Below are 22,588 nucleotides of genomic sequence, written 5' to 3'. Positions count from 1 at the left end.
GTTTACCACCTCCCTGCTTCCCTGCTTCCCTGCTTGCCAGCACTCACCATGAGCTGTTGTCTTGTCAAGCTACACTAGTATCCACCGCATATTTGCATTCTCTGGAAGCAAACACAAATATCTTTCTCGTCATTAATAATGTATTTAGGGTTGATTAATTTGGGATTTTAAGCTACACTGGGTCGGGGAAGTAAACACAGATAGATTAAAGGATTACCAGGCACGCCTGTACCAGTGGATGGTACATATCTAGTAACACTCATAAAGATAGTTCCCATAAAGAGGTACCTGTCATGTTGCTTCCTATTTTTAAGAGCAGCTGCCAGTTTGAAAGGATATTTATTTCCCAAATTTGGGACCAATTTTTTCCCAAAGACCATCAACACCAAGCCGAACAATTATACTTAGAAAACTATATCTGTGAAGCACAAAGAAAAATCATCAAGAGTGAAGGTTTTGCAAGTCAGAGGCACAATTTTAAACTGTCTTTGCTTGAAATTGTTGTTCATCTTAGTTTTTTTGATCTGGTCCAGTGTTGTTTGGGGAGAAAAGCAGTGAAACGTTCTCTGTTTTTACAAATAGAGTAAATGCCGCACAGATCTCACCCTGAGTGTTAACATTGCTGTGGTGGAGTCTTCTTTCTAATCAAATCCAGGCTTGATTTGAATAGATGTTTTTAATCTTCACCTGGTTTGTTTTTTGCCGACAGGAGAAAAACAAAACGGAATTACAATTTTGTTTTTTTAGTTTTCAACATAACTGAAAGTGAGTTAAAATCCCATCAAGGCTTTATCTCAGATGTCTGACACCCTTTACTGACACTAAGTGGTGCAAAACAGACAAAGGACTTCATCTAGGTTCCCATTTCACTGCTTAACAGCAATGAAACTCACGAAAATCTTAAACATTAGGAGAGGAGCCTCCTTCTTTACCCCATAAGTGCCTAACTCAGCTGTCCTTTCCAAGCTCTCTGAAAGCAGGCTGTCTCTGCGGGCTTTTGAGCCTGCTGCCACACTCCAAATCATTTACAGCAGTACTTCACACCTCGGGCTGATGTGCGATTCTGGTTGAGTTACATTTTTAGCATCGTTCGCGCTAACAGGAGGCTGTCATGAATACTAACAGCGAAACGAGAAGTGACCTCACGACTTTCACATGCAAGCAGATTTGATGCGCAATGTGACCCGCGTGTGCGTTTTTGTACATATGTAGATGTGTGTCGCGAGTCTAGAAAGGGTTTTCGGCTTAACAGAGATGGAAATAAAAGGGTTTTGTATGCTGCTGGAGTCTTAAAGAAGATTATCATATAAATTAGAGCAGCAATTCAAGGCACGGAACACAGAAATCCCTCCTGTCACAAATTAATCAGCTGAACGACTGACCGGATGCAGGCAGACCGCGCTCTCCTCCCTTTCAAAGACCCATAGGAAACAACTCAATCTCTGCTTTTGGGTTTTCATAATTGGTGTCTCCTTCTCCTCCTGTCCATCTCTTGTCCTCTTTGCCTTTCTTCGTCTTCCTTTTTATCACTCCTCCTCTGTATCGCCGGCCTTGTCTGGCTGCTCCTCTTTCTCTGGTGGGCATTTTGAATCAGAATCACAGTGGGAAGTCAAGCTGCCTGCATCGCTTGCTACAGATTCAGCTGTGTACACACACACACACACACACCTGCGTGGACAGACATAAACACATACACAAAGGACTTGCGCACAAACGCGCTTTATGTCTATCAGATGTGCAGTTTGCTTGGAGGTACAACGAGTCACAAAACAAGGTTTCTGCCCTCTGCCTTCTGTTGCTTTGATTTTCTCATTTCTGTCAACTGTTTAGAGCTAAAAATGATCATTTGGAGGGAATAAAGCTGATTTAAAACAGCAGATATTACCTCTGCCTTTGGAGATTAAAATCCAGCATGAACGTGCAATGTGAATGTTTGCTTCTGACCTCTATCTACTTGAGATGCCCAACACAAAAAATAATATGTCAGCCAGCTTTGGCGACTTTCTTGTATTTCACAGTGAAGACATACAAACAAACCAATGGCCACAATGTCCCTCTGTTTCCATCTACTTTATCATATCAGAATATAGGATCCCCAATGCTGATGAGAAACAGCAGGAGTTATCAAACTAATTTGTTTTATTATTTAAAGGCCAAATTATCCTGACAATAGCCAGGTTTCTGTTTCGGGATGAAAATGTGACATGGTAAAGATTACAGACTTGACTTACCGGCTGTTTTCGGTCGTAGTTGGCGACCAATAAACTCCCGAGACAGACCGGCGTCTTCCCAGACATGATATGATATCTGAGATATGAAAGTAATTCCTGAAGAGGAGCTCTCTTCATTGTCCTTTTATGGATATCCACCACAGTAGTTCTTGTTCGTTTCCAGTTGGGAGAACTACTTCCTCTGCTCAATTACAACCACTATACTGCCCCCCTTCTGGCCTGGCGACATCCTAGTTGATTTGTTTAAAGCCAGTCAGTGGAAACTTATCTCATTCACATTTCAGCTGTTTTTCATTTCCAGTTGTTGGAAACTGTATGCAAGAAGCGGCAAGAAAAATCGGTTGTGGGGAGTTAACGTGCATTCAACATGCCATTCAAGAGACGTCGCCATTGCAATAAGTAATTTCTAAGGAGCCATGGTCGGAGAAGTCAGAGAAAATTGCCACCATGAAAGTTGTATATGCTTGTTGCTCTGCCTCTATGTTAGCAGAATTATTGACAAAACAGCATAGGGCAACAAATGCATCACTTCAGGCTGTCTGGGTTTGCACCACATAATACATAAAAGAAATCACTGATGCTGTGGGATGTTAAAAAAGCACAGCGTCTCTGTAAAGTATGCACCTGTCTGCCTCGAGTGTCGCCCACTGTGTCCACATCTGGGCAGCGGACATCCATAAAACTTTCACTTGAAAGGGTCGGGAGATCTGCACTCGTATAGTTCTATTAGTCCCTGAGTTTACCTTTGGTCTCTCTATTTCAACGTGAGACCCATTTAACTGCGATGTGAAGCTGTTTGTGAAAAAGAGAAGTAACAACATGATATCAGGCCTCTCGCAGAGTTCCAAGCTTTCCTTAACTTCTTTATTCCCTTTTAAACTCTGCGGGCTGTCAGTAACTGTGGTTCCACCTGTCACTACGATGCAGCTTTTTCATTCGATCTCAGCAGCGCACATCACTGCAACAGACCTGGACACCTTATAATGGTGTTAGCTCTTCAGAGGCAGATATGGATGTTATAGGACTTGAGCTGCGATGGGAACCTTCCACAGTCTGGATGCAGTCCAGTCACAGTGTCCATCACGTTCAGGGACAGCAGAGAAATGCAGCAAGGACGACACCTTGAAAGGCTGCTTATATTTAAAACTCAATGTGAAATTTTGAAGATAAAGCGAAACCTATTCAAAATTAGAAAGATTTCATTTTTGCCAGATGGTCACTGCTTTAAAAAGAAATCAGTATAAAGTCTGGCTGGCTCACCATGTGAGACTGGAGCAGGTCTGATGAATTCACAATCGGCAGCTGTGATTGGAACAACTCTTCTCTGCCTACCCGTGTGCTTTTTCTAAGTTATCATTGTGGATAAGTTGGTAGCTTCATTCGCCACCCATGGCATGGCATCACGCTGGTATTTCCAATAAGGAGAGCATGTCTCGCATGACTTTTCTGATAGACAAGTACGTGACTGAAAGGGCAGCAGCAGTCTGAGATTAAGGACATTGTCCAAATTGAAACTTGAGGGAACTCGATAAAAATGAGACGCATCATTTTGTGCTTTAACTTTTGTGTCCTAGAATTTCTGATCAAATTTGAAATATTTGATATTTGATTCCGCCTGAAGCCACTTTTAGAGCCTGTGTAGAAATTTTACAGCATGAATCTCTGACATGTGAACTTAACCAGCGCTTTATGAAATATACTCATTCTGTCGCCTGTTTTATACATGCAAACTGCACGGAGGCTGCATGCTTTGAATCTCTTCATACGGTGAACATTTATGCTGCTTCATGTGGCTGTTCAGCCTGCGTATGGAAGGCTCGATCTGCGTCATGTGAGGGATGCAAATGAGAGCGGCCCTGCAGCTTGCCCAGCATGTCACCGCTGATTGTTAGAGCTGTATTCTCCATTTTGTTTCTGCACCAAAATGAAAACTGATTTATCCGCTGAGCTATTGAAAGGACTCATCTTCCTTCCACAGATCTACTCAGAGGGAAAGTGATGTATTCTGTGTCTGTCATCGGAGGGTGATCTCACTCACCACAAAGGCACGCTGCCATTTTCAAGGTCAAACCGCCACGTGGGCCCTTTCAGAGACTTTTAGAGCGTCACTAACCTGTAGGCCAAATTAACACGTTCACAAGCAGCTCCTGAGGATGTCACTGATTGCTTGTTTTGACATTCAGTGATTACAGATATTCAGATAAAAGGCTCGAAGCTGCTCTGCACAGAAACACGGGGTCTGTTGAAAGCCAACAACAGCCATGTTCTCTGACTTAGTCATTAACCGCAGGCGTATTTGGACAGTACTGTGCAAAAGTCTTGAGCCACTACCCATTTCTTAAGGTTTAGTTTCCTTGTAGTCTTTTAACATGTTGTTGAGCAATGGTTCTCTGGGCTTTTTTAAAGATTTTTCTTTGGACACTGGCTGCTTTGTCACTCATTTTCAGTCCAGTCCTTGTACCTGACCATTTTCAGAGGAATGTGTTACTTAACACTGGCCTATGAACCAACTATAACAAGGCACCTAACTCAAGGGGCCCAACTTCTTTTGTGTCTACAGATCATTTTAATTCTGAGGCACATTGTTACTCGTAGCCTGTCACAAAGGGAACGGGTTGCTATGAAAAATGCACCAACAATTTGATTTCCCAAATGCTATTAGGAGAAAATGGAGGATAAATGGAGGATAAATGAAGAATTAGCGGGCCTAAAAAATTATCTACAGCAGAATATGTGAAACACGATGTCCTTAAAAAATAGGGAAACAAAAACCTGACACAGGATATGAGAGATGCATCTGATCCTTCAGTTGATCCATCTACTGTTCACAGAAGCCTCATCAGAAATGTTCTTCATGGGTTGGCATAGGGTAGCTGTCAAGAAGCCATTGTTAAGATAGGGAAACAGGGAGAAAAGGCTGAGGGATGCCAAATGAGACAAGGAGTGGACTGAAAATCAGTGGCAACAGGTCTTATGGAGGGATGAACGAATCCTTGAAGGCTTGTGTAAAAGGGTTCAGGCTGTGCTGAATTAAGATGCTCATACCAAATATTGACCAGCAAGCCTATTATAATTGTAAATTTACATATGTTTCATTTGGCATTGTAATGGTAACCAAAGTGCATCACATTTTATCCCATCTTCATCTTTTAATGTAAGGATAATTAAAAAAAATTGATGGAAAAAAAAAAACTCTGTACAAATGCTTATTGAGAATGCTTTAAATTCATGACAGTTCACACAAGTGCATGAGTACAATATCAAGTACTCGAGGGGAAAGAAAAGAAAAGAAAAAATTGAGAAACAAAATATCGGAAAGAGATCTGAAGAACAAAGAGACATGCTGCAGTGCTCCAGAAGAGACAAATATGACAGGGAATGCACGCACATTGCAAATGAGAGATGGGAAACAGCATCAGAGACAAAGAAAGATGGCCAACATATTAATTTCCCCTCCCTCTATACAACAGCGCCCTCACAACCTCCTGCTTCCACTCATGATGTAAGGCTGAGGCAATTAACCTCTTTCATCTGTCACACACTCATGGCTGTGTTTGTGTCTTACCTCTCAGAGCTTGGATGTGTGCGTCTGTATGTTCGTGTGTGTTAGAAAAAGCTGCAGTGTGAGTTGGTGAGCGTCTCATGGTTATTACGCGCGTGAGACGGTTCGTGTGTTCGGGAGCGTATGTTTCATTTCAAAGATGAAATCCCACTGCCTTTCACCTCAGGGAGATGATGTCATACTCTGCACAGTAAGTAGTGATTCTGGCAAACAGCTGACTTTACTCAAGATGGTAAAAAAAAAGAAAAAACCCTCTCTGTCTTGCAGCTGCAACATGACATCATGCATTAAATTTTGACTTACAATTTATGGTCATTATCCACTAAACCAGCGGTCTGGTAAGTTCCGCTTTTAAAAGTGATGCTCACATCCTCCTCAGAAGGAGAATTGGGTTATTTTCATGAGAAGTATGCCTGTTAATTTCATACATACCGTAGTTTCCTTGAAGCAGATTTACTCTGGGGACCACTTCTGAAAACAACAAAAAAAATGCATCACAAGTGCCACTTAGTTTGAGAAGATAATATGGATAATCATATTTCTCGCTGGAAAATCTTGTTTTTCATGGCATTTTGTTGTTTTGGATCTAAAAAAGCCACCGTTACATACAAATGTCTACTGGATTTTTCTAATGCGTGACATGACTAAGGGGAATTGCATGCAGTGCTTAAACAATTAAGCCACAGGACATTAAATGCATTATTTAGTGAATTTGTTTAGACTTTGCGGGATGTGATTCATTATTTTCATCACAGTGAGCAGCCTTGGTGGTGTTGAGAAATAAGCCAGTGTTCAACTGACATGGTTTTTGCATGCAGCCCTGAAAACATTGAGTGATTCAGGCATGCCGCACATCCAGCATACAGCGTGAACAACAAATTAGAGAGCAAAAACAATTTCCCAATGTATGTGACGCTCCACGAATAATTGCATAAAGAAATTGCGCTACATGACCTCCCTGAAAACAATGTCTCAGTTACATAGAATGATCTGCTAAACACACATTTGTGGAGGAATTACTTTTTTGCTTGCAAATAAGATTAGATCATTTTTAATTTTAATTCAAATTTCCATTTTGTTAAGCTGGAGTCGAAATATCTGAGGAGATTGAACCAAATAGATCTCCATAAACTCCAAAGCTTAATTTTTTAAACAGAGGTATTAGTGCAACAACTTCCATGCAAAAGATCCAAACTCTCTTACTTTGTTTTCACCCATGGATGGTTAGGGTTACCAAAACCATCCATGGGATCCTCATTTTGACATGTGGATGCTACCTCACAGAAAACAACTGCCCCTGGGACATGTTGCCATCTGACAGTTTCTAACTCTGGATTGTGACACTGTTACGTTTTGGACAGGTTGTCACACATACCTATATTACATACTACGCTGTGCACAGCAGTTTGGTGCTGTCAGGCTTGGACACCAGAGGAGACTCAGATGCAGAGAGTTGGCGGAAGGGCAGACTTTATTAACTCCAAACAAAAATCACTCCCAGGGAGGCAACATAAAAGACTATGAAACTTACTCGAAGAAGAAAACTAAACTATGAAAATTACAAACCAAAAATCGCTCGTAATGAGGCTATAGAACTGTGACTTGACAAAAGCGAAATATGCAGGATCAAAATCAAGACTATGACAATGGTTGCGAAGATGACACACTGGCACAAGACAAAGGGAGACGCAGACTATATGAACACAGGGGGAAAGGGAACGGGTGGAAACAATTAGGAATCAGGGAGACAATCAGACCAGAGACACGAGGAAGGGCAAGTGACCTGAAACGAGAGGGCAGTTACTCATCAAAATAAAACAGGAAATGACGAGACAAAAACACCAAAATAAAACAAAACCTCACCACGGTGTGACAGGTGCTTTCATAAAGCAATTTTTTTTTAGTTATTGATGCTTAGTTTTTCTTTGTTTCCTCTCATGGTGTTAAGCTAATATTTAACTTAAAGAGCTATTCCTGAGCTTTTTGTTTCACTCTTTGCTATCGAGAATTGAAAGGTAGAGGATTTCTTTTGGAATACTGTTAGGAAAACATTTAGGCTACAAGAAAGTTCTTTTCACAAAGAAAACCTTTTAGAAAACCCGTTTAGCTGGAGATAATGGGACACTTCCAACTAATCACTGTGATGAAGAAAAAAGTCATTTAGAAATTCCTTTTGATCACAAACAGACACTCTTCCTTATATATGCAAAATCCAGACAGCTGACAGGGTTAAGTCTGATTTTTCAAAGGGGCTTAGATGCACACAGTCAAACATATGTACACACAAACACACACAAGAAGAAATTCATATAAATATACAGATAACAGAAGCTGTAATCATACAGTCTCCGTTAAGCCAAGGGTGAACAACACGCCTCTGAAGAGAAGATGCCTTATTCCATACATGCAAACACACACAAACACAGATCTGAGGATAGGATGCTTTACCATTACGACGGCTATAATTACTACCATAAAGAAGAGGAATAGATAAGTGCAGATGTGACATGGTTGACACTCATAAAGGAGCAAACATATAATTACACATGAACGCAGATTAAGACGCAGACATTCTTCAAGACAGGGGTCAACAAGATACAAAGTGCTGTGATGCTCTTATCGCGGTTGGTGTGTTCGAGTGTGCTTTTGCTTTTTCGAGATATCAAAATGTTTAACAGCAAGATGTGATTTGCCTCTTACCCTCTTTGTCCTCGGCTTGAAAGGTTCAAGCTGACGTACGGTTGAGTGGGAGAGAGAGTTGGTCTCGACAGAGGAAGAGCTTTAGTCTATTCTAGTATGCGTGTTTGTGTCTGTGGCAAAAAGAGTGGACGGTAATTGGTAGGCAGAAAACTCACTCCATTTTCTTGGTTGGCTGCTCACTGTGTGTTGAATTCGCAAGAGAATTAAAAACAGCAAAGAGACGGATAGAGGGAGGCCCTGTGGACTTTTCTTTTGGGTAACTGATTTACTTCAGTACTGTTTTGTTACATTTTCAGGTAGTAGCACAATCGTGACCTAAAGCAATTAATAAATAGTTCTTGTTTTGAAGCAATAAAAAACAACCCGTGCACACGATGTGCTTATGTCTACCTTTTGCTGCCTAAATTAAATCATGTTTGAATTAAAACACATGCACAGGAGAAGATAATGGAATTTACATTAACCAGACATGCAGAACTGGCAACCGTGGATTGGGTGCAAGAGTGAGGTAATGGTGTCTGGAGATGTGGATATACTGGCTCCTATATCGTTGATCCCTGAAACATTCCAAAGGTCCGTTTTTGTTTGGTCATCACATTTGATGAAAAAAACAGCTCATCTGTGAATTTTGACTGTATTTTCTGTGACCATATCAGGATTTTTTAACAACTCAAATACAGTTTGAAACACAGCACTGCGTTCTGTGGGACCTGCTGTGATTCATCGGCGCTTGAAATCACAGAACAAAAAAGCTGCTATGTTGAAATCAGTGCGAGGTTCCGCCTGGAGCACCGGAGTTTGCCAGCCTCCAGGAATCCAAGCTCAGTAGCACATTGGGCTTCTCTTTGGTCTTTTTGAATCAGTTTAGCCAGTAAAATGCTTTGCTGCACCATCAGTTGGCTCAGTTTGTTTGATTCATACAAAGTTCTGAGTTCTTTTCAAGCTGAGGCAGCGTTCCACCCTGAATCTGAAGCTGCTACCATCCTTTTCTCTGTGATGTGTCAAATTGACATGCGAAGAAGACCTGTGATACCAGTTTTTAGAGCGTATCACAGGTCTGTGTCTGGCTTTTCAGGCTGCTGTAAAGCCACTATAACTGTGACTGCTCAGTCATGCTGCTCAAAGAAACCTACTAAATCTTTCAGTGGCATCAGGCCTGCAGTTGTCTGTCTGCCGTATCTCTCAGTCTTCCTATATGCATTGTTTTTTCACCTCCCGTGTCCCTGCTGTCCTTTAGGTGTTTTGTGGAACCTGTCGTCATGTGATGCCCTGAAGATGCCCATCATCCAGGACGCCCTGGCCGTGCTGACCAACGCTGTGATCATCCCACACTCAGGCTGGGACACCTCCCCGCATACACAGGAGGACCGCAAGCTGCACCTCCACTCCTCCCAGGTCCTCCGCAACGCCACTGGCTGTCTCCGGTCAGTGTTTGAGCAAACTTTTTTTTTTACCAGTTTCTAAATTCTCTACATATCTCAGAAAGGCTCTGAGATATGTATTCACTAACAAGCGTAGAATTTGCCTTAAAGTATTTGCTCCTTGCCTCAAAGCTGTCTTAATTCATTTAAGATGACTCGACTTTTCATTTTTTCAGCTGGTTTGAGACATGATGCTAACTTAAATATTGGGTATTTTGAAATAAATAAATAGATAATCCAGCCTTTTTGAGCCACCTTAATGAACACTCTCTGTCTTATATGTGTATGTGTATGTATATATATATATATATATATATATATATATATATATATATATATATATATATATACACATGAATAAACACATCTTTTTTTGCTTATCTGTGCTTGTTGCTGGTATTGCTGGCACAATTCACTAATTAGGAATATAAAGAACAAAAAGGATAAGAAGTGAGGATAATTAAGGCCTGTTTGATAATGGTGGTGTCTGACTTACCTAAAAAACTAATACATCATCTGCCACCATAATGAAACAGTGTCTGCATGCATTAGTGTGTGAGTGTAATCATGTATCATTTCCTTATTGGGCCCTTTTATAAATATCAACTTTGTCGGGACTAGTCGTCCTCATGAGGATCTGTGCTAATGAGGCAAAACCCTCTATCGGGTTACTGAAATGGGGTTATGAGTAATGTGTGAGCTGGTTAAGGTTTAAGTTTATGGTTAGGTTTCCTGATATGGATAACCTTACCATATGCTGAGCCAGCAGTCCGTCTTTAAAGACTCAATAAATGTATCCCATGTGCACAACTCTGATAATGGAAACAGAATGCTCTCCACTACCAGCTCAGCAACAAATAAAATTAACAATGAACTTGGGAGGTATTCAGCTCTGCAGTCGCCAGATGGTCAGGAAAAAAAAAAAAAAACTCACAAATGCTGATGTTTCTCTCTGACTCCACAACTGCTGGATGGGAAATAAACAACTGTTTCCCAACAAGCTGGCAGCCGAGAAGTGATAATGTGAACATGTTGTGTTCACAACTCGCTCCGGCTGAGCAGAGTGGACAAAAGAATAATTTACTGAAAGTTTATGATTTAATGAGCAACGATGAACAGTTACATTTGTAATACAACATTGCTCTCATGATGTTCCCCACATTAGTTCACCTCCACCGGAGAGGTCCGCAACCTGGAGGGTTTACCGATCCAAGTTTAGAATGTGTCATACATAAACTGTGAACATTTTTCATTTGAAATGTAATGGAGTAGACATTTGAAGCCATGCAAACTGCCATTGCTCGGATGAGAAAAGTCCTTTCCACCACTGCCACATAGTCACACACATAAAATGATCATTTATAAGATGTTACCCAAACATTCTCAGGATTTCCAGGACTGCGTGATGAAATTTCTGTGGCTCAGTCGGAGCTCATAAATATTTCTAAAGACACACATCGGCAGTGTACCAGACATTTTTAGATGTGTTATTCATTCCTGTTCTTCAAGCACTGGATCATAAAATGAAAAAAATAAAAAGATGCATGCCTCGGAGACAGAATCATGACAAATTAGCCTTAAACATGGACAGTCTGAATTTCCTGAATGTTAGTGTTCTCACCTGTCGCTTAAATTCTCATTGCATCGATCATTATTTCAGTTTGTTATAAATTGCAACGGATGTGTTCGCTTTCATTGTGCAACAAATTGCTTAATTTCTTGTGTTTTGACAGTGAGGAGAGCGTCTCTGCATATCTCTATATTAGAATGAGGCAGATATGCAGCACAGGTTGAGTGGGAATCTCTTGCTTCTCGTTCGTGTGTGTGTGTGTGTGTGTGTGTGTGTGTGTGTGTGTGGGTGTGTGTGTGTGTGTGTGTGTGTGTGTGTGGGTGTGTGTGTGTGTGTGTGTGGGTGTGTGTGTGTGTGTGTGTGTGTGTGTGCGTGCGTGCGTGTACACTCTGCTGTTTGTCTGTCTAACTATATGTGTGGCTCATTAATCTCACTGCTAACAAAAGCTTCACTAGCCTCTAATACTGTACATGTGTGAAAATGGACTCATCTGGTAGCGTGATGTGTGGGTATCTTTGAGCGTAGCTGTGTGTGCGTGTTGCAGGAGACAACTTTGAGTGGCTCAGCTCCCTAAACTCGAAGGGCTAATTCATCTTTCTCACGCCTCGTTAGGGAATGCTGGGAGTCTGATTAAAGATTGAATATTTCATGGTGGGTTTGGTATATTGCCGGCCACCTGCTCTCTCTTTTTATTTCGCTCTCTCCATCTCCCATTATCCTCCTTGCTTCCTCATTTTCTCTCCCTCTTCCCTCTTCCTTCTGTTCCCTCGCTCCGACTCCATCTCATCCCATTACTCCATATCTCCTCTCTCAATCACATTATGCTGCTTTTCTCCTTTTCTCCTTTTGTTTTACTCTGTCAATGCCTCACTGTCCCCCCTCCAGTTCACTTCTGTTTACACTCTGTGCATGCTCATATCCCGTTGTGCCGCCTAACAGCCAGATTTTGAATTTTTGCGATGACTTGGCAGATGGGACAGACTCTACAGTAACTAATAAAAGGCAGATTATCTCATTTATTGTGAGCTCGTATCCCAGTTGCACTTCTTGTTTTTTTGACAGATTAGTGGACTAATTTTTTTTAAGCCTAAATGAGTTTCATTGTTGCCAGATGTTTGCAACAACAATTTAGCAAATCATTTGGACCTAATAATACAACAGCAATGTTTCAAGCTCTTCTTTTAATGGTATTATGTATTGTAGATGAAAAAAATCCCCAAATTGTTTCAACATTCAGGTTTGAAATCATTATTTTTAAGGTGTTGAACTATTTGCCCATGCCTATTATATGGGCGTATTAGCCCAACTTTTAGAGCTTTGATTTGTACCATTTTAGTCAGACTAATATGAATATATGCATTTTAACATGAATACAAGTCCATTTTAACGAAACAAAGTGAGATCTTCACAACAAAACAAAAAGTTGATTGTTGAAACAAGTTGTTTTAAGAAGTTTTAACTACTTTCAGTTAACAAGGGTTTAAAAGATTTGCAAATGATTGTATCTTGTTTTTATCATTATTTTACACAACTTGTTTTTGGAAATTGTTCTTCTTCAAAGATCATCCTTACATAACCAGACCAGAAAAGATTTGAATGGGTATGTGTGTCTAATTTTCAGTCAGATGTGTTCAAAACTGGCCTACATGCAAAGAAAGGGACAATAAACTTAAATGGTGTGTAATTCTATTAAAAATCTTTGGAGCTTTTCAGTCAGAAGGTGACACAATCTATTCATCACAATAAATCCTACAGCAACGTACAGTGGGCGAAAAACTGTATTTCTCCAACATTAAAGCATGAAAGCATATTCCAGTCGAGAGCCAAAGTAGAACTAAGAACCTGTAAATGAGCACGACATGAGCTTAAGTTTAGCTCAGTAGAAATGATATATTGTGAATGGGTCTGTATTTTTAGGCTTTCCTTCTGCCTCACACAGCTGGTTGAGTTTTTTCTGTTTAGCTTGATGAGGCATCTATCTGATTATAGTAGAAAAGCTAAAAAAATAGATTAAAAAATATATATATATATATTTATATATAACTATTTATTGGTATAAGAACCTAATGATAATAGGTCAGTGTAGGTCCAAAATATTTAGACATTAACAGAACATACATAAACACTTTAAATGATGCCGTATAAGGATACCAAAGGTTTACCAGCTGGTTGTCATTTCTCATTATTTCACTCAGGGTATGTGCATCTCTTATGTTAAAGTATATTTATTTCTCAGCTTCTGTCAGTGGGGCCTCACAGACATGCAAACACTAGTAGTACATCCCCATATGTTTCAGGATGCGCAGGAGCTCACATATAGAGAACTTGTCAGAAACTAGTGCGTGGACAGTTCCGAAGCTGTGCTGAATCTCTGTTCATTGATGATCTGTTTGTGTATCTGTGAAACAGGAACGTGAGTTCTGCAGGCGAGGAAGCCCGGAGGAGGATGAGGGAGTGTGAGGGCCTAACAGACGCTCTGCTCTTTGTCATCCAGACCGCTCTAGGGAGCAGTGAGATTGACAGCAAGGTAACACACATGTTGCAAACACATAAACAGCTGGCACACACAACTACAAGCATGTGCACATACACAATATTCTGATTAAATACCTAAACACCTGATGATAGAAAATGAGGTGTTTGCATGTGTCCACATTGTGTGAATCGCTGTTATGTGATGACATCTTTCATAATTATCATTATTCGTGCAATTAATGACATTGTTCATAATTTGCATAAATTTACAGGAGTTATAAGCAGATGTATTGCAAATGCAAGTTTCTTTTTAAAACATATATTACTACTAAGTCTGCAGATTATATATTTATATCCAAAGTCTTAATGTTGTTGTTTAATACTCCACTTGCTGTAAATCTTATAGCAAAGACTTCCCTCATCAAAAGTCCCAGTCCCAAATCTGTTCATATCTTAAAAGAAACCACAGTTTCACCTCATTCAAAGTTTTAGAAATTACAAAAAGGGATAAACTAATAATCGTATATAAGAAAAAATACCTATCTTGCTTGTGATGTAATGTTTTAACAGAATAGTACTCAACCCAAATTGACAGTGACACAGAAACACTGTTTGAAAGAGTCTGTGCGCTTTGTGTGAGTCTATGTTCATCCATGTGTATGTGTTTGGGTTAGAGTTGTGAAAGTGCTGCATGCGTTCATGTGCATTTGATGAGTCACCAGTGTTTGTGTATAAGTTGGTGCTGTTCAGTGGAGGCTCTTCACTGGAAGTGAAGTTTTTAATCCGCAGAAATCCTCCACCAGATCAAAGTCTGTGACTGTTGGCTGCGTAGCCACTAACAACAATAGGATTAGTGTGTGTCTGTCTGCTCCATACACACTGCAAGTGTTTATGTCTGGGTATTTATAATATATAGAGTCTGCACTGCTCAGTTTGTTTGGGTACATGTGCAAGTGTCCGTGTACATGCTGTACATACACAGTATCTTTGAGTTTCTTTTTCCGGTTGGCATCTATGCTTCCTTCATCTTTGTCTCTTTTTGTATCCCTTATTCTCCATCTCACTCCCTTTCCCCCCCTATTTTCTCACTTTCCTTGCCTCCAACAGACTGTGGAGAACTGCGTGTGCATCCTGAGGAACTTGTCATACCGTCTGGCTGCAGAGACATCCCACAGCCAGCAGGGTGGGTCAGAGGAGCTGGACGGTCTGTTATGCGACACTGGCGGCAAGGACGCAGAGAGTTCCGGATGTTGGGGCAAGAAGAAGAAGAAAAAGAAGGGACATGACCAGGTGAGAAAACATCAGGTTTTAAATCACTGCCTCGTCTCACTGGTTCATATCTAATATTTACTGGATTTAGTATACTGCCAAGATATTAAGAGTGCACTACAATATCCTTTTAGTTAATATGATTTTTAATTACGGCAGATAAGAGTGACATGGTAGGTTGTTCTTTAACTGTCCAGTATCAGCTAAGTCCTCTGATCAAGATCCACGCAACAATTGAACTGTGTTCAGCCTGAGCTGGAGGCTGCTTTGCTCTCTGTAACTGAACAGAAGTGTTTATCTATATAGGAATATTTCCTGAGAAACTAAGGAGACATTCAGGATACAAGGCTTTCATTCCAAAACCATGCATTTACTCTGACGCTTATGGTTGAGACAAAAAGATGCATAGATGTTAGTTTTCTTTCGCCAGCATACATTGAGCTGCAGACACAAAGGTTTCCAAAGTTTCAGCATGAATGCAACAGAAGCCACTGTGTTAACATGTTGGCTCCAAGCAGTGCAAGCTCTAGTGTCAGGCCAGAATGAAAAAGTGCATCGTTGGTGGTCGAAATGGCCGATAATCACTGATGCAACCACAAACCGGCATCATTACACATAGATGGGTCCGATAAGCTTACCGTATCTACTAAACGACACAAGCACAACCTCTTGCATGTGATCTTACAAACCTCAAAGGCTATGAGCTTGAAGGTGACCAGGCTTACCACTTCCACCCCTGGATCACAACATCCGTTCAGAACACAAGGTCACCGTGTTCTGAACGGGTGTTTTTCAGCTGAATGGGTGCTGAACTGAAAAGCACCTTACGTGCTCTAACCCAACTGCAGGAGCATCACTCTCCCCAAGTCTAATTGTCGTTGCATGGTGCCTGCTTCACAACACTGCAGTGCATGCAGGGAAGCCAATCAAGAGACTAAAGAACTGCACAATGGTGATACGACCCTAGGCCAAACGCTGAACCCAAGCAGGTGAAGGCAAGAGACACCAGATGTCTCAGTCAGAAGTTGTTGTTTTTTTGTAAACACCCAAGTTACACTGTGTACTAAGAATATGTGTGTGTGTGTCTATAGCCCACACTCCTACATTCACACTTGTAATATGTCTTCAATCTCCAGCCTAATGGCATTCAAATTTCTCATTGTTGTTCACTGTTCAGGATCACAGACAGCATGACAGTGAGGTTATTACTGACTCATTAAAGTCTGTTATGAAGCCTATTGCAATTTCTTCCTCATTAAAAGAAAAAGTGAATATTTCTAAGCCTGCCATTCCCAGAAACCCCTCCTCGACATCTTGGAGAACACTTTGGCCATTTAATAATGTTATATACTGCTCCACTTTTCCTGTTTCTCAGAACCAGGGACAATGCAGGTGGAAAAGCTACAGAAACCGTGGTACACAAAGAGCTGGGAGCAAGAAAATGAGAAGGTGCAAGTTTGTGTAACACTGTAAGACACTGTGTAACCTCAAGCTACAAGTACCCATGCTTTATCAAAGTGTCAAATCAATAAGCAGAAACACAAGCCAGATGCAGGGAAGATAGATGGAAAACATAGTTCAATTAATTTGATGTGATTAATGTTGTCAACTCAACTTTCCTACGCGTCAATAAATTGAAGGAAAAATACGGCAATGAGCGCGTGTCAACCATCTTTTTCCACAGTGTTGGTGCATTCAACTTAGAACAACTAAGTTGTGATTTCCAAGTTACCAGTTGGAAAAAAATCAACTGGAACGCCCCCCTGAGTCAGATCTCTGAATCAGAGGAACCTGACCTCAAAACATAACATGGCTTCCCTGCACAGACATAGTGGAGAGAAATGGTGACCTGTTTCTTTGAATGTCAGTCAGTTTGTGTTTCGTTAAATCAGTTGCACATACTATACTGTTCAACCTCTATCAGTCTACACAGGTGCAACAGCGTTTGTGTGGGTAAAATAGAACGTTATGTGTTGTTATAAGCTTGTATTGATTCTAAATGCTACCTTGTGCAGTTTGCCCTAAAAAATATCAAATCATACAGTTTGTTTGACTTCCAACTCAAATATGGGTTTATGTTGTCAACTAGGGAGGGTTATCAGCTCGGAGTTTGGATTTCCAAGGCAAATGGAAAGCAGCATAATTCCTTATAAAATGTATGTTGCTAAAGCTAATTGAGCAGGAACCTCAGAGAAAGAGAAAATGATTGTGTTTAAACATCTGGCAGTTGGAAATGGCAGCTGGCTTTTACTGTGGAGTGTCTGTCTGTGTCTGTCAGAAAACTAAAACACTGAAGACTTGTAACAGATTCAGTTATGTGTTTCAGAACTCTGTGTTCTCCTGGTGGTTTTAATTTAGGATTTAACTATTGATTAATCTCACAATCTGTCTCCCCCACTCCTGCTCCTTTATCCTTCTCTCTCATTTTTTGCTAATCCTGTCATTTTAATTATCTTATAAAAGCATTAATTTCTTGTCAAAGTGCTTCCTGTTTAAAGATTACATTTTTATTTTTATGCTGGGACTCATGACACAATATTGAATGTTTTTTTGTTGTTTTTTTGTCATTCCATTGTTAGAGATTTGTTCTCTGTTCATCCTTGGCTCACTCTGTCTGAAGTCTCAAAGTCTTTCTTTTAGTTGACAACTGACACTCGCCTGTCATCTGCATTAATCAAGGTCACATCTGCAGAACAAGAGGACATTCATGTATATTTACAAAAAGAGCTTGACTGTTATAGAGCATCAGCCCAGCATAGCTTTGCTTTTAGATCAAGTAGTGTTCATTTCTGTTCATGCTTGTGGCATGTTCTTAGACCCCAAAAATATCAAGCTGATTTGCTATTGCTCTCTGGATTTTTTGAGTCCCATCCTCCTGTAGCTTAAAAAAAGAAAGAAAGAGAGTTCATCGAGTTAATGAATTGGCAGAAACCAAAAGGCTGCTTTGGAGAAGGCTCTGAGCTCTTGTCATGCTAATAGGCAATCAGCATCACATTCTGGTTGAGTGGAGGACGTCTTTTACTACTTCCAGTGAAGATGTTGGGATTGAAAACCCAACACTTCCGGTTGATCGTGGCGTGTGAATTGCTCATTAGCTCTGGATGCTATTTTTTCCACCCATCTTCATGCAATGGCAAAGAAGGCAGGCTTACCCTCTAAAAAAGAGACAAGAAAGAAATTTAAAGGAGACAGACCTTTACTTAGACTTCTATCTGTTGAGCTAACCTTCAGGGATTTTATTTCTGTTTCCAAGGAGACGAGGATCATAAAACTAACCCTGGGATAAGACTGCCAAAGGACCAAACATATCCTCTTCAAATAATAATACAAAACCCTCTGTGTGTGTGTGTGTGTGTGTGTGTGTGTGTGTGTGTGTGTGTGTGTGTGTGTGTGTGTGTTTCCACTTCATTGCAGCTGTGGGTGATTATCATGAAGCAACGATTAGGGTGCATGTTGAAGAGGGCAATACTGTATCAACTGTGGGGCAATTAGAGGAGAGGAGAGGAGAGGAGAGGAGAGGAGAGGAGAGGAGAGGAGAGGAGAGGAGAGGAGAGGAGAGGAGAGGAGAGGAGAGGAGAGGAGAGGAGAGGAGAGGAGAGGAGAGGAGAGGAGAGGAGAGGAGAGAGCAGTAGCATAATAAAGTCAAAGATGAAATAGAGAAGCAAAAAAAGAAAACAACTACTGTCAGTATTACATCATCTTAACAGATGTCATCTCAGATTACTTCATTACAGTAAGGATGGGACATTAATATTGTTTTCTATTAAAATCAGCTTTGGAAAAGGATATGATGACGAGTAGGAAGCTTACAGGACAATCATAGATAAGACATAATATAGTTGCTAAACTAAGGAAATCCTAACATTACATAAACATACATCGGATAAAAAAAGATGCCAACTCAGACGCGTTGTGCATGAGACTCATTCAGATGATACTTTAAACTCTGAAACCATCCATCTATTATTAGTAAGAAATGGGAGACAGATTAGAAAGAGCAGCACATTAGCAGCTCATTTTCCAAAACAATCAGCAGCAATTGAAAAATATCTTCAATTCTGTTATTTATTCGCATGCATGCTGCTCAGAGTGATTTAGTCAGCTTCCCCTCTGTGTCCCACCTCACCCCTTCCCCACACACACCCACACACACACTGCCATTTGACTTGTAGCAGATAGCTTTTTACTTGAATATTCTGTATTTACTTTTTTTGGTCACTCCAAGCTGAAGCTATCATTTCATTTCTCATGTCAATGTATCATAAATTATAACGTTCAGAAAATTTCCATCCAATATTATGTGATCAGAAAGTGTTTTTTTTCATTGAGATTTAAAGTTAGAGTATTGGTTTACCTAAAAGTAGTTTGATCAGCATCGTTAATTCATAATACAGACCTTTACATTATCCAACATTTTCACTGTTATTATTCACGCCTCATCAGTACAGGAAAGAAAGTCAAGTTTTAATTACAGAAGAGACAAAAGAACAGAATTACCAAAAAATTGAATGCCACCTTATTTATACACCACTCATTACCATGAAGCGTAATTCAACTTCTTGTCCCTGCTTTTCCTCTGAGGGGATCCTGCTGGCCCTCACACAGAATATGAAATTCGTTGCCATTATGAATTATGTGTCATATTCCGCAGTGGGATGGTGTGGGCCCGTTTCCAGACTTGGCAGAGCCCCCAAAAGGCATCCAGATGTTATGGCACCCCACTATTGTCAAGCCCTACCTCACTCTGCTGTCTGAGTGTTCCAACCCAGACACCCTGGAGGGAGCAGCTGGGGCTCTACAGAACCTAGCCGCTGGCAGCTGGAAGGTAAGAGCTGTGCCATTGTTGTTCTAAAGAGCAGTTGCAATAGGTTGTTGATTTTCCAGTATGTGTCAAAATGGGCTGTGAAAGAAGCAAATCTTGGGATGACAACAGCAAGCCAAAAGTCTCCAAATATTTAGCTTATTTTGTCCTAAAACATAGCATGCATTGATTGCTGGTCCTTTTAAATTGCTCATGGCTGGATCTAACAGATTCCTACACATCATTCAGAAATCAACACTTTAATTATCTCTGAAACCCTCCCCTAAATAAATAAGAAAGTCAGATGATGAAATGACATTTTAAAATCTAACTACTACTGCCATTAAGTTATCTTTGCTGAGTTCAACTTCTAAATGCTCATGAAAATGTATCTGGTTAGTTGGACCATTTACGAAGGTAATTAGAATTACGGAGCGGTGTTTCATTAATTGTGCATCATGTGACAATACATCTAAACCTCTGAAATGAAGTACAGTGTACTGTGCTGTATGTGGAGCCTGTTTGAGAGTTCTCGTCAACCTTCAATTTTCATTTTCAAGAAAGCCCTTTACTGCTCAATACATGTCTAAGTAGGGCATTAGATATTTAAATATTTAAAATGACAACAATGGTCTGTCTGTATACCATTCATTTCCTATTAACCAGTAGATGGACATGAAATATAGGATGGTAGATGAATTCAGGGAAAATTACACACAAACAAATCTCTAATGCTGTGTCCATCTGCTTCCCTGCTCCTTTACTCCTGCCCAGTGGTCCGTTTACATCCGAGCTGCAGTGCGCAAAGAGAAAGGTCTCCCTATCCTGGTGGAGCTGCTGAGGATAGACAACGACCGGGTGGTTTGTGCTGTGGCTACCGCCCTGAGAAACATGGCTCTGGACATCAGGAACAAGGAGCTCATTGGTAAGTATTTCAGTCACAAAAGTCACACACAGAGAAGGACACCTTTATGTTCCAGTCAGAATGTTGAAATCAATTGATATTGCAAGCCTTTTGCATTTCGACATGTATGTAAAACTGAGGAAAGGCGAATCCTTACAAAGTGGATCCACAGTGATAAAAGCTTGGTAATGTGCCTGATTCTGCCTCGACTGAAGTGATTGCAGAAAGAGGAATGCAGGGATTTCCAGCTGTTGCTGGGCAGTAGACTTTCAGTTGCAATATAATTTGTGAGGAGAATCTTTGCTGGTAATGACTTTTATAAATTGAACTTTGATTTAAAAAAAAAAAAAAAGAAACTAAACGTTCTCGTCTGTATTTTTTGCAGACAGTAATGGTGCTCTGGCTGACTCTAGGTTCTCCATTGGAGGCCGAGTTATGGCTGTGATAAACTCTGTTTTTCTGCCGGTCCCCATGGCAACGACCACATGTTACTCTGCTTGGTGCTTTAGGCTTTGAGCTAAATGGTGTGATGTTTTAGTAAGTGAATACAACCATCCATGTGCGGAGTCTTTGTACGCTGAAATGTCAAAATTTTCACTGTGCTGCCACAGGGCAAACAGGTATGTGTGGGGAGAACATATTGTGCTGCCCTGAGTTGTGTTGTATTTAACATGATGAAACTGTATTAGCAGCGCAGCATATTGTGCTGTCGAGCCCACAGAGCTCCTGGCAGCATATATCAATACTGTCAGTACTGACAGGTCTGCTGTGAGCAAACTGTTGATTGTGACTAACCTAATAAGGGTTTCAGTTATATTTCGTTGCAATAAACCTGTTTAAATGTTGAATTGCTTTGATTATCTGGAGATAATTGTTGTGGGTTTTTTTTTTTTGGCTGTAACATTTCCGTGGCACTGACTTCTTACTGCAGAGCATTTCCTGCTGTCCACAGAAGCAACAAGTGGTCAATACTCCAATCACAGAGAAAATACGTCTGTGACAATGAAGTGTTACTCTTAGATTAAGAGATAGTTTGGTTTCGTATAACAGAGGCAGTGGCAGGATCTATACATCTAAAGTGTGGACGTGAGCTGTCAGTCAGTCATGATAGGCCAACACCACCCCAGGGCGATGACCCGATCCGAACGAGGGCCACAGGCCAGAGTGGACAAGATTTCCTGACAGCAGTACTGAGGTGTCATGGGAAATGTAGTCAGGCTGTGTTGGATCATGTGACCATGTCTCCGTCAGTGTCTGACAGTTACCCAGCCAAAGTGCATTTCTGCTTTCCTTTTAATGAGTTTAGGGAGGGGTTGTTTTTCTCTTTCTCTTTTAGTTTAGAAAACGAGATTTAGACTTTATTTAACTTCTGTTCTGTGGGATTTTGGTACAGTCCAAAGGTTGCATCCAAAATCTCATTTAATGCGTGATGGGCTTTATCAATAGTTATGTTTGTAACTGAGATGTGTTAATTCATACTTTTTTTATCATTGTTTAAAGAGGAATATCACTAAAAATCTTAAGTCAAAACGTGATCGAAACTGCACTGAAAAATATGCAGGAAATTGGAGATCAGCAGCTCGTGTTGCCAGCTTTTTTTTCCGAAAGTAGGTGAAATTAATATTAAACAGTTAAGTCTTTGTGTCACTTTCTGC

General features: G+C 40.5%; 1 protein-coding gene across 10 annotated transcripts in view; it reads left to right on the top strand.

Moving 5' to 3' along the window:
• The window catches only part of ctnnd2b (catenin (cadherin-associated protein), delta 2b), a 150,485-nt gene that overhangs the window by 114,693 nt on the left and 13,204 nt on the right, over positions 1–22,588 (top strand). For all 10 annotated transcript variants that reach the window (XM_075483775.1, XM_075483774.1, XM_075483769.1 and 7 more), the window contains 5 exons: positions 9,731–9,917; positions 13,894–14,011; positions 15,067–15,249; positions 19,880–20,053; positions 20,804–20,954. In XM_075483775.1, the coding sequence (XP_075339890.1) occupies positions 9,731–9,917; positions 13,894–14,011; positions 15,067–15,249; positions 19,880–20,053; positions 20,804–20,954 (813 nt within the window). The remainder of the gene's footprint in view (positions 1–9,730; positions 9,918–13,893; positions 14,012–15,066; positions 15,250–19,879; positions 20,054–20,803; positions 20,955–22,588) is intronic.

This window comes from Odontesthes bonariensis, chromosome 14, assembly GCF_027942865.1.
Source record: "Odontesthes bonariensis isolate fOdoBon6 chromosome 14, fOdoBon6.hap1, whole genome shotgun sequence".
Taxonomy (NCBI): Eukaryota; Metazoa; Chordata; class Actinopteri; order Atheriniformes; family Atherinopsidae; genus Odontesthes; species Odontesthes bonariensis.
The sequence above is the reverse complement of the archived record's forward strand: the minus strand, read 5'-3'. Positions and strand labels throughout refer to the sequence as shown.